Source organism: Palaemon carinicauda, chromosome 36 (assembly GCF_036898095.1).
Source record: "Palaemon carinicauda isolate YSFRI2023 chromosome 36, ASM3689809v2, whole genome shotgun sequence".
In the NCBI taxonomy this organism is placed as follows: domain Eukaryota; kingdom Metazoa; phylum Arthropoda; class Malacostraca; order Decapoda; family Palaemonidae; genus Palaemon; species Palaemon carinicauda.
Genome location: NC_090760.1, coordinates 22,562,231 through 22,574,751, shown reverse-complemented (window position 1 = coordinate 22,574,751; position 12,521 = coordinate 22,562,231). Strand labels below are relative to the sequence as shown.

Sequence of the window (12,521 nt, the reverse complement as noted above, 5' to 3'; positions counted from 1 at the left end):
AGCAAAGTGAGCACAGCACAGGTGTGTGTGAGGGGGGTGGGGTGTAGCAAGCTACCCTCCCTACCCCCCGCTAACTAGCGGTGGAGTAGTAAACCCTGGTTAAAATTCTAATGGCTCATCATTTCAGCTACGCCGAAAGTAATTACCCATATTAAATAGCTAAGGTTTATATGGTTATGAAAAATACAAATTACCTACGAATTTGTCATTTTATTATAGTGTCTCAACGCTTTCCTTCTCCCGTTGATGTCGACCGGCAAAGGGAGTGCGCAGTTCTTATTTTATGTTTGTTCCCTCGGTGGTCTCCTTTCCCGTTGCGGACTAGGTGTTTCTTCCGAGGGAGTTTTTTGTTACATAATTTATTTTATTTTTCCTTAATGATGCAGTTCTTTTTCGTTCGACTAAGAGAGCTGACGAAGTAGAGCTGTTCCATTCATGCCTGGGAAATCTGCTGTCACTGCTGGCTCCTAGACAGCGTCATCCCCTTCTCCTTAGAAGTACGCCCGTGGTAACTCCTGATCAGCACTTTATCTTTGAGGAACTAGCTCCTGCTATGCTTCCTCAGGTAGCGCTCTTGTCAGATCATCTTTAGAGTGCTGCCAGGTTTGCCTCCAGGGGTTGGACTACTTTCCCTTCCGAAGGAGAGTTTTCTTCCCCAGGTGTTAGGTTGTTTCTCCCTTCCGAGGGAGAACTTCCCTGCATCTTCTTCATCACTTCATTGACTCCGACTGCTGTTGTTGTCTTTGCCTAGACGACGCTTCCCCCTTGCTGAGTCTTTTTTCATTCTAGGGCGGAGCATAGTCTTAGGCAAGTCTCTTCTACGAAGTGATCACTTCTCTCATTCTCTCTTCGGAGGATTGCTACTGCTGAAGGTCAGCCATCTGATCCACTGCTGACACCTACGATCCCCCAGAGGCGTCATCCCTTCTCTTTAGAAGTACGCCTTCACCTTCAGCAACGCAGCCTTCCCCCGCAGGGGAGGCTCCTCTTCCATCGTCTTCTGGCCCTCAACCTTCGCCTGTGGCTGGACCTCCTCCTGATGACGCTGCAGCTAGTTCTCGGACTTTGGTCCTGGACTCTTCTGTGGATCGTTCGCGATCCCCGTCGGTGCATGTTCTCCTTTCCAAAGGACACATCCCTGATCCAGTTCAGCCTTCACGCCGACCTGCTGACCTGTCTTCACCGTTCCTGTCTCCTATTCATCATCTGCCTGCTCATGCTGCACCTCCTAAGCGTTTAGCTGGGCGCCAATGCTCTCCACGCGCCAGAGCCGTCCAGTGCACCAGTGCTCACCAGCATCACGTTAACGCCCTCCAGCAATTCAACGCTTTCAGAGCGTTCCAGTGCATTCCAATGCCTCCAGCAATCTCCTGTTAGCCGGCGCTCTCCAGTGCATTCTCGCAGGTCTAAAGACAAATGTTTGCCAGCTCGCCAGCGCAACAGTGCTCTCCAACTCGTCAGCGCTCCCCTGCGCAGCTGCGCTTTCCTACACGACGCCGATCTCATGTGCAGTGCCGTTCTGCGCGCCCGCGCTCTCCAACTCGCAAGCTCTCTCCTGCGTACCAGCACTCGCATGCACACCAGCGTTCTCCAGCTCATCAGCGCTCACCTGCATGCCTGTGCTCACCTGTGCACCAGCGTTCTCCGGCTCGCCAGCACTCGCCTGCACGCTCGCGCTCACAATCGCACCAGCGCTTGCCTGCTAGCCAGGGCTCTCCTGCACGGCACTTTCCTGCACCCCAGCACTCTCCTGTGCACAAGCGCTCTCCGGCTCACCAGTACTCGCCAGCGCTCCAGTACTCTCCTGCGCACTGGCGCTAGAGGCAAAAAGAACGAAAAGTAAAACTTTTTTTACAGGTCACCATTGCCCCATTCCCCTCCCTGTAAATGCATTACAGCACGCCCGCTGGGAAAAGAGGAAAGAGGCTTCACAGAAGGGTTCAAGATCCCGAAGATTCCATCTTCCAAGGCAGATCTACCGCATCTACCATCGGTCGAGATTCCTCACAGGAAACCCTTGGTCCATTTCTCTTCAAGAGGTTTTTCTCACAGTACCACTGTCAGCAGACACGATCTGGATGTTGCGAACTGCCTATCATTAGCTCGCCAGTCTCTAATTGCCAGCTCTTCTACCGCCGTTCACTAGTCTGCCGTTCACTAGTCCGCTGATCACTTATTGCTAGCTCATCTTCCATCAATGAGAAATCATCAACCGGCTGATCGCTAGATCACCGTTTACTGATCGCTATCTCACCGATCGCCAGATCGCCAATTGCTAGCTCATCTTTCTCTTATGATTGACCTTCAGTCTCGCCAATTGCTAATGATCTCCGATTGCTTGCGTGCCGATCGCCGATTGGTAGTCGTTAACCTGTCATCGCCGATTACTAGCTCGTCTTTCTTCGATCATCGACCTCATCTCTCTAATCTCTGACCAGCCAATTGTCAGCTTGCTGAATTCTAGCTTGCCGATCGCCAGTCCTCGATCGAGCGCTGATTGTCAATGGCTCACCGATGACCAACTGGCAATCTTTAAACCATTCTTCTGTCTCTCAGGGCTCTCCAAGCTGATCGCCAACTCATTAATCGCCAACCTTCCTTGGCTGACTGACCAGACAGCCTCCATCTGCCTGTCAATTACCATCTTTGGCTCACAGATTGCCGATTCACCGATCATAAGCAGTTCGCCATTCACCAACAGTTCACCACTCAGATTCTCTAGTCAATTTCTGCCCATTGGTCTCAAGATTGGAAGGCAAACAACACACTTCTCGCTACTTGCCGTTCGCCATCAGGCTGATCCACTAAAGTGATCGACAGCCCCCATCAGCGGCTTGTTGACAGGTGACTACTCATGAGCACTCTCTAACTGCACAGTAGCCACGATACCCAGCCGTTGATCATTGGTTAACGTTCACCAGACCGATGCTGTTCTAAGGAATAGCATCAACCCTGTCAGAGAACATGGTAGGGTCAAACATTGCCTTACTCACTTCTATCAGTCAAAGGAGTTCTCTTCCATGGAAGAATCCTTACACAGGGTATCGCATCCCATCCTTTCCTCCACGAGTCAAGAACCCAGCGTCAACAAATTCCCATGCGAAAGGATCCGCAAGGAGCTGTCCCTTAGGTCAATGTCCACACCATGTTGGAGAATTTCAGACCAGGGGTAAGACCACAGGTCTTCATGTGCACGCTGGACCTAAAGAACGCATACTTCCAGGCCCAAACCATCCATCTTCAAGGAAGTATCAGAGATTCAGTTCAGGGCACTGTGTTTCGGTCTTTCCACAGCACCCATCCTGGGCTCACAGGATCGGCTTCCGTGTCCTCCATTTTCTGGACGAATGACTGATCCTAGCAGACTCGGTGGCAACCTTGCGTTAGCACTGAAACTTCTGAAGTTTGTTTTATCAAGATCTGGTGATCATGGTAAACCTTGGGGAAGTCTTCCCTACTTCCCTCTCAGAAGACTGGTACAGTATATCTGGGAATGATTCTAGACACCAATCTCCACAAAAACCTTCTCATCAAAGACGGTATAACGAGGCAAAGAAAGATCACAAGACCCTTTCTCAAGAATAGAAGAACTCCCAGCCCAGACTGACTATTTCTCCTCGGACACCTGTCATTCCTGGCCTGTCTAGTTTTCAATGGCCGCCTCAGGATATGTTCTCTCCAGTGTAACCTTCTCACCCCCCCCCCCCCCCCCCGGACTTGATGCTGGGCTTAGACACATCAAAAGAAGGGACGAGGGATCATAGTGCTGCACCACATGACCTCAGGCCTCTGGACAGAGTCTGAAAGTACCTTCACTTAAATATCTTGAGAGATGAAGGTCAACTTTCTGGTCCTTCAACAGCCTCATCAGTTCTGATGGGCCTCTCAGGGGTTTGATGGGCGACAACGCCACATGTGGGCTCACATCAACAAGCAAGAAGTAACTTGCTTGCAGCCTCTTCTCATTTAACAGCATAAATACTAAGATGGTCTGAAGTCCGTCTGGTACCACTATCAGCCTGCTTCATTTCAAACTGGAGGAATGTGCTCGCCGACAATCTGTGCACAGCATCTCAGATAAGGTGTACTGAATGGTCTTTGGATTACCTTGTAGTCCACAAAGTCCTGACTTTATGGGGTTCTCCAACTGTGGATCTGTTCCCAATGCCCCTGAACCTCAGGCTTCCCAGTTCTAGACCCCAAGGCTGTCTGGTAAGAGGCATGCTAACAACGGTGGGTACAACAACGACGTTTACGTCTTGTCCCTATTTTTGTCGGAAGAGAAGGATACTCAGCAATTTTAGAACATCGGTCAGCCTCTCAAGGGCTCTCATAGCTCCGTTATAGCATTACGCCAATTAGCGGACGGTAGTTTCCACCTTGCTAAAGCTTTTAATGGTTAGCTTTCATCTAGTACTGAAATAATACTCATAAGTAAAGAGCTTCAGGTTTGTATAGTTAAGAAAAATAAAATTTACAGTATTCCAAATTTTTCATATTTACTAATAGTTTTGTGATATCACTCTATATTCTTTACAATAATTTATTCCTTTTAAATATTTTTTTATGACTATTTCCCAAATGCTACCTTAAATTTAGTGATAAAATGTTGCTTGAAGATAAATAGTTAGACATGATTTAACTTGTTTTGTTATACACTACTGTACATATTTCCAATAGGGCTAGGAGGAGGTGATGATGATGATGATGATGATGATTTATTACATATGGTTTTGTTGTTTCAGATGTTCATCAAGCCATTCAAAGTTAAATCCCAAACACAGTTGAAAGGCTCAGATAGGTAAAGTATTATTGCATCTTTAGTCTCGAGTTGCTCTGTAACTGGAATGCAAACCTACGCTCCATTATTAATAGTGGTTTGTTCCGTAACTGGAATACAAACCATGCGTTTTATTAGGGGTTATACTTTTGGCGTAGCTGAAATGACGAGCCATTAAAATTTAGCGAGTGTTAACTACCCACACCGCTAGTTAGGGGGGGTAGGGGGGAGGTAGCTTGCTACCACTCCCGTTCATACACCTGTGATTTAGTCACTTTACTTTTGGCTCGGATCGAGAGCGGTTGTTTCCGCTCTCCCTCCTCGCCTATTCTGGACTGCCATTAATTTTTGTCTTTTAACTTACTTTTTCTTATACATGTATATATATATATATATATATATGAAAACATTCTTCATGTTTATGTATATATATATATATATATATGTGTGTATAGAAATGTGATAAGTGTCCTTTTCAGTGTTTGTGCTGTGCGTGTGATACATAATTGACAACGACACTTGCGTACATTAGCACCGGAACAAGGCCCTCTGGTCCATTGGTCTTCCCGTCGGCATTTAACTTTTAACTCGGCCGCCGCAGGGGAATCATCATCACCTGGACCCTTTTCATTCAACTATTGTCTTCGCCTTTTCCCTTTTCCTACGGGAAACGTGGATTACTGAGCGAAGGGAATGTGGCCTCTCAGAGATTGACTACAGTTTTTCTCTTCTCAAGGTCGTTCACCTTTCAACAACAGTGTACTATTGGGAAGAGCTCCTTTCCCGTTAGCGGATTAGGTTGCGCTTCCGATTGTTTGTCTCAATTATTTTTAGTGAAATTATAATTGTAATTTTAACTTTTCAGGTTTTCTCCATGGGGAACATTTCCCTTCGGAGGATCAGTGATTCTCACTATTAGTGAATTTGTTCCGTAACCAAAATATAAACCACGCTATTTACATAGGGTATTACTTTCGGCGTAGCTGAAATAACGAGCCATTAGATTTTTAACGAGGGTTAACTACCCCCGTGCTAGTTAGCAGGGGGTAGGGAAAGGGTAGCTTGCTACCCCTCCCCCCCCACACACTGGTGAATTGTCTCACTTCACTTTTGGCTCAGACAAAGTACAGACATTTCTGTCTTCGTCCTCGTTGTTGACAGCCTTAATTTGTTTTTTGCTTTTTCTAGTTCTGTGTGTTTGGAAGTTGGCCTCCACCGTTATCATCGCTATGCGCAAGTGCCCTGGACTCGCTGGCGCCCTTGTGGGACCTTCATGTCAGCGGAGGACACCGATCCTCACACCCTTTGCCCGGAGTGCCGAGGTCAACGGTGTGAGAGAAAGAATACTTGCAGTGAGTGTAGGGAGTGGTCTTCCTCCCAGTGGGAGAAGTTCGGCCGTCGGCGTAAGAAGAAGTCCAAGAGAGACCGTTCTCCTTCAGGGGTAGCCTTGAAGAAGGAAGGCTCTAAGGACTCCTCTTCCGCCGCCCGAACCTCCTCCGAAGCTCCCACTCAATCCGTCTCTCGTGAGAGACCGTCGAGTGGTAGCGCAGGCCCTAGTGGTGTTTCCCGACCTCGGGGTGCGGGAGAGGGCGTTGCCTCCCTTAGCGTGGTAGCTCCCTCTTCTCCTCCGGGGAGGATATTATGGATTTTAATGAATATGACCAAACTGTCTCTAATAATGATTTGTTCCAGCTTTGGGCTTCCTTGGGGCTTAAGGGCTCGCCCTCCAAGGAAGCCCAGTTTGACCTGATCCAGCTGGGGGCGGCGGTCAAACAGTCGCCGGTAATACCTGAGGTACTCCCTTTGGATATTGTCGACACTGTCTTGGGAGGGCCTTCCGACGGGTCTGGTCAAACCCTTGATGCTGTGCCTGTTGCGGACGTTGCTGAAGGCTCTCCTCCCCCCTCCGAACATCCTTCGAGGGGAGAGGGGAGTCCCACGGTCTCTCCTGCGGGCGGGTCTCCCTCTCGGGGGAGCGCGCTGACAGAGACTCCTCTTCGGAGGACTGATGACTTGGACGCCCTTCCTCGAGGTCGAATTCGCCGTAAGGCCCGTTGGCTTCTCCGCAGCAGAGGACTTCCTTCTCCCTATAAGGGAGTTAGGAGGCGCCTCTTTGGGTCTTCCTCGCCTGCTCCTTCCCCTGAGGAGGAGCCTCCCCGTCAGAAGCAGACCGTCGCAGTATCGTCCCTTGACCTCTCCGCAGATCGTTCACGATCTCCTTCGCCGGCCAGACCTTCCGACCTGCCTTCTCCGTTCCTGGCTGCAGATGCGCTTTGGGCGCCTTCTCACCCTGTCATCCGACAGGCACCGATCCCTTTTGGGAAAAGGGACTCTACCCACTGGGCGTTCGCGTGCAGTAGTGCATAAGCACTCTCTAGAGTTAGTCTTCGGACTCAACTCGCCAGCGCTCTCCTGCTCGCCAGTGATCACCTGCTCGCCAGCGCTCTCCTGCTCGCCAGCGATCACCTGCTCGCCAGCGCTCTCCTTCTCGCAGGTCTCCTGTGAATCAGCAGCGCCCTCATGTTCCTGATGTGCGCAAGGCGCACCTCCGTTCTCCTGAGCGCCCTCGTTCTCCTGTGCGCAGCCGCGCTACTACGCAGCCTGTTCCTGATGCGCGCCCAGCACGCCAACGATCGCCACCGCGTCCACGATCGCCAGATCTGGACTTAGGCAAGGGTTCCATCCCGTCGCCTCGCCCTCGCGCCCCTGCGCTCCCTTCTGCTCTTGCGCAGCAGCGCACGCGCTCTCCGGTGCGCCCATCTAGAGCTCCTGTACGCGAGCGTTCGCCTGCGCGTTCTTCTCCTTCCATCTCTTCGGATGCACACAGTAACCTTACTACGCGCCAACGATCTCCTGCGCGCCCACGCGATCACTCGCCTGTGCGCAAACGCTCTCCTGAACGCCAACGCCCTCTTCAGGCTGATTGCCCCAGATCTCCGACTCGCCTGTGCGCAGTCGTTCGCCTGTCCGTAGTACGCACCGTCGTTCTCCGTTGCGTTTTCAGGAGTCCTCGCGACATCGCTCGCCAACGCGCCAGCACTCGCCAACGTGCCAGCGCTCTCCGCCTGGCAAACGCTTGCCAAGTCGCTCGCGACATTACTCTCCCGAACGTCGTCGTTCTCCTACGCGCCGCCAGCGGTCGCCTAGTTTTCAGCCCACCCCTTCACCTACGCGCCCACGCGCACCTTCACGTGCGCGCCAACGCGCCCGCTCGCCAACGCGCCCGCTCGCCAACGCGCCCGCTCGCCAACACGCCGCGTCCCTTCGCCTGCGCGCCCACTCGCCAGCTCGCTCACGCGGCCACTCGCCAGCGAGCGGACGCGCCCACGCGCATTCTTCTCCACGCGACAACGCGCCCGCGCTTCGGAAATCGCCCGCGCGCGATCCCTCGAATGCTCTTTCGCGGGAGCGCCGCCGCGATCCCCATTCTCGCAGGGATCATCAGCGCGGCCAACTGATAGGGACGCGAACTTCCAGGTCTTCCTCTGGATCGCCACCGCGCAAGCGTAGGATTACCTACCAGGATCAGGACCAGGAAGGATCTACGGAGAGGTCCATGCAACATTCTTTTTCTTCTTTTCAGGCAGGCCCCGTGGTGTCCACTCCGAAGGGTCAGGAGATCCCCTTCCCTCCAGCAGGGATAACTGACACTGCGTCAGTTACCCGTCAGCTTTGGTTCCGTCACATAATGAACGCAGTGGTTCAGGCTGTGAAGCCTGCCCTCATTGATTTGGGACTTAAACCAACGGCAGACTCATCCCCGCTGAAGAGAAGGAGAGGAGTGGACTTCGTGGTGACTTCTCCCCGGGAGAAGTTGGCTCCCAAGAGGTCCATCAGGAAGGCTCCTTTCCCTTCGCGGTCGGTTTCTCCTTCTCCTGTGGACGAGGTTTTTCCGTCCTCAGGAGAGTCCAGTGAGGCAGGGGTCTCCCACGGCACCAATGGGAGGAACCCCTCCTCTTAGGAGAGAAACTTCTCGCGAAGAAGCTTCCTTCCGGACCTCTTTGCTGGAGTCCTGTATTCCTCCTCGGAGGGAGACCAAGGACTCCAAGACGATTCCTAAATTGTCATCCAGGATCCGTCCAGAGCCAACCAGATCCCGTGAGAACGTCCACGTGTCTCCCCAAGATGAGCCTTTGGGGACCGGAGACTTAGCTGCCAAGGAGGAGACCAGTTCGATTCAGAACACGCTTTCTGGCAGGTCCTAAGCTTGATGAGGCAACTCAACAAGTTTAAGGACCCGGAGACTGCCCCTCGATAGGGCAAGGACACGGTGCTAGACCAAGTCTACGGCACCCAGAGACCCCCTAAGACCAGCGCAGCTTTGCCTTGGTCCAAAGGGGTGAAGGGGGCCAGGGACAGGGTCGAAGCCCAGCTCTCCGAGCTCGCCTCCTCCGGTCGTTCTTCTGCCGGGCACAAACTCCTCCCGCCTCCTCGAGTACATCAGAGGAGGTACTTCGAGATCATGGGGGAGTCCAGTATGGCTCTTCCACTTCACCATTCTGTGGAAGAGCTGACCAGGGGAATTTCTCTCGAGAAGCTCTCCGCTCGGCAGGTGACATTCTCAGCGTCGGAGATCCTGAGCCTAGAGAAGGTCGCGAAGAGTGCCATGCAGGCAACTTCGTGGCTGGACATTTGGCTGGGATCTCTGGGCATCCTATTGTGCTCTGAGGATCTGTCCAAGGAGAGCAATAGGAAGGCCTTGGAGACCTTCCTCTTCTCGGGCACGCGTTCGATCGAGTTCCTGGCTCACCAGGTTACTAAACTGTGGGCTAACTCAATCCTCAAGCGTCGCGACGCAGTGACCGAGAGGTTCCATCCGAAGGTCCCCGCCGTGGATGTCTGCAGGCTCAGGCACTCCTCCATTGCTGGGAGAGATCTGCTTGAGCCCAAGGAGATAGAACGAACAGCTGAGAGGTGGAGGAGATCGAATCAGGACTCTCTCCTCCAGAGGGCCCTTACATCTCGGCCCTACAAGCCTCCAGCGCCCCAACAGCAACAGCAACCTCGCAAGACACCGAAGCAGGCTCCGGCAGCTAAGACAGGGGTGTCTAAGCCGCAGCCCTTTCAAACCAAGGACAGAAGGCGCGGCAAATCCTCTAAGGGAGGAAAGAATTCTAGGGGTAGCGGCCGAGGCCGCAAGCGCTAGGATCGGCAATCCCCCTGCGTGTCCACCTGTGGGGGGATGCCTAAAAAGTTGCGTGCACAGGTGGCAGCAACTTGGGGCCGATTCTTGGACGGTCTCCGTGATCGGCCAAGGTTATCGCGTCCTATTCACGACATCTCTACTTCCCCTGACAGCGAATCCAGTGTCGCTGAACTCCTATGCCATGGGATCAGCAAAGGGGTTAGCCCTTCGGGCAGAAGTCGAGACCATGCTCAAGAAGGATGCTCTCCAAGAGGTCGACGACGGCTCCCCAGGCTTCTTCAGTCGACTCTTTCTTGTAAAGAAGGCGTCTGGAGGCTGGAGACCGGTCATCGACCTCTCAGCCCTGAACAAGTTTGTCAATCAAACTTCGTTCAGCATGGAGACAGCGGACACGGTCAGACTTGCAGTGAGACCGCAAGACTTCATGTGCACACTGGATCTGAAGGACGCGTACTTCCAGATCCCAATCCATCCGTCTTCCAGGAAGTACTTGAGATTCAGCCTAGACAGCAAGATCTACCGGTTCAAGGTGCTGTGTTTCGGTCTCTCCACAGCACCTCAGGTGTTCACCAGAGTGTTCACACTGATTTCGTCTTGGGCGCACAGGAACGGCATACGTCTCCTCCGTTATCTGGACGACTGTCTGATCCTGGCAGACTCGGAGTCGACCCTTCTTCGACACCGGGACAGGTTCTGGAGATTTGCCAAGATCTGGGGATCATGGTAAATCTCGAAAAATCCTCTCTACTTCCGACGTAACGACTGGTATATCTAGGCATGATATTAGATACCGATCTCCACAAAGCCTTTCCATCAGACGACAGGATAGCAAGGCTGAGGAGGGTCGCAGAACCCTTCCTCAGGCGGGAAGAGCTTAAAGCCCAACTGTGGTTACGTCTACTAGGCCACCTATCCTCCCTGGCACGTCTAGTTCCGAACGGTCGCCTCAGGATAAGATCCCTGCAATGGCGATTAAAGTCCCGGTGGAATCAAGGCTCCGATTCTCCGGACTTTCTGGTTCCTATAGGAGCCACGGAACTGACGGACCTTCGGTGGTGGCTGAACGACGAGAACCTTCGAAAGGGAGTGGATCTTCTCGTCCTCCCCCCGGATTTGACTCTGTTTTCGGACGCGTCAAAAGAAGGGTGGGGGGCCCACATTTTGAACCAAAGGATCTCAGGCCTCTGGTCAGAATCAGAAAAGTACCTCCACATCAACCTGATAGAAATGAAGGCCGTTTTCCTAGCTCTTCAACAGTTCCAACGGACCCTGGCGGGCCAGTCCGTAGTGGTGATGAACGACAACACCACGGTAGTGGCTTACATCAACAAGCAGAGAGGTACCTTTTCTCAACAGCTATCCCATCTTGCAGTAGAGATTCTGAGATGGTCCGAAATCCACTCGATAACACTTTCGGCTCGCTTCATTCCTGGCAAGAGGAATGTGCTCGCCGACAGTCTGAGCAGAGCGATGCAGATAGTGAGTACCGAGTGGTCTTTGGATCCTCAGATAGCCAACAAAGTCCTGACTTTGTGGGGTTCCCCGACAGTAGATCTGTTCACGACAGCCTTGAATTTCAAGCTACCCCTGTACTGCTCTCAAGTCCTGGACCCCAAGGCTCTCTGGCAAGATGCTTTTCAACAGAGTTGGGACAACATCGACGTTTATGTCTTCCCACTATCTGTCTGATGAGAAGGGTGCTCAACAAGACCAGACTATCGGTTAATCTCTCCATGACTAATAGCTCCGCTATGGCATCACGCGGAATGGTTCCCGGACCTTCTGCAGCTCCTGACGGAGCTTCCGAGAGAACTCCCCCCACGACACGAGCTACTCAGACAACCACACTGCAACATCTTCCACAAAGCCGTAGCTTCGCTTCGGCTTCACGCCTGGAGACTATCCAGCGTCTCCTTACGGAGAGAGGATTTTCACAACAGGTTGCGGCCAGGATGTCTCGCCACCTGCGCGAGTCCTCTATCGGAGTCTACCAGGCAAAGTGGAAAGTCTTCTGTTGTTGGTGTCGTGGGAGGGGTATCTCTCCACTCGATGCCACTATTCCAGCAATAGCGGAGTTTCTCGTGTATTTACGGGAGGAAATGCGCCTTTCGGTCTCGGCGGTGAAAGGCTATCGCTCAGCCTTAAGCCTGGCTTTTAGGCTGAAAGGAGTGGACATTTCCTCTTCGTTAGAACTTTCCCTACTCACATGCAGCTATGAGCTTACCTGCCCTCAGTCAGAAGTAAGACATCCTCCTTGGAACGTGGTTCAGGTCCTCAGGGCTCTGAAGAGAGCTCCGTTTGAACCATTACGCCAGGCCTCTGATCGCCACCTGTCTTGGAAGACGGCTTTCGTATTCGCTTTGGCCTCGGCCAAGCGAGTCAGTGAACTTCATGGTCTTTCTTACGACGTCGCCCATATAAGGGGATGGGGTGAGGTAACGTTCAGGTTCGTCCCTGAGTTTGTTGCTAAGACTCAGAACCCTGGGGTGTCGGACCCTAGGTTCGACTCCTTCGGGGTAACGAGTCTTCGTTCTGTAACAAGTGACCCAGACCATCTGTTACTTTGCCCAGTGAGGAGTCTGAGGCACTACTTGA

At 52.4% G+C, this 12,521-nt stretch overlaps 1 protein-coding gene across 5 annotated transcripts in view; it reads left to right on the top strand.

The window, feature by feature from the left end:
• Positions 1–12,521, top strand: part of LOC137628806 (eukaryotic translation initiation factor 2D-like) — a 301,426-nt gene that overhangs the window by 43,249 nt on the left and 245,656 nt on the right. For all 5 annotated transcript variants that reach the window (XM_068360030.1, XM_068360031.1, XM_068360032.1 and 2 more), the window contains exon 2: positions 4,746–4,801. In XM_068360030.1, the coding sequence (XP_068216131.1) occupies positions 4,746–4,801 (56 nt within the window). The remainder of the gene's footprint in view (positions 1–4,745; positions 4,802–12,521) is intronic.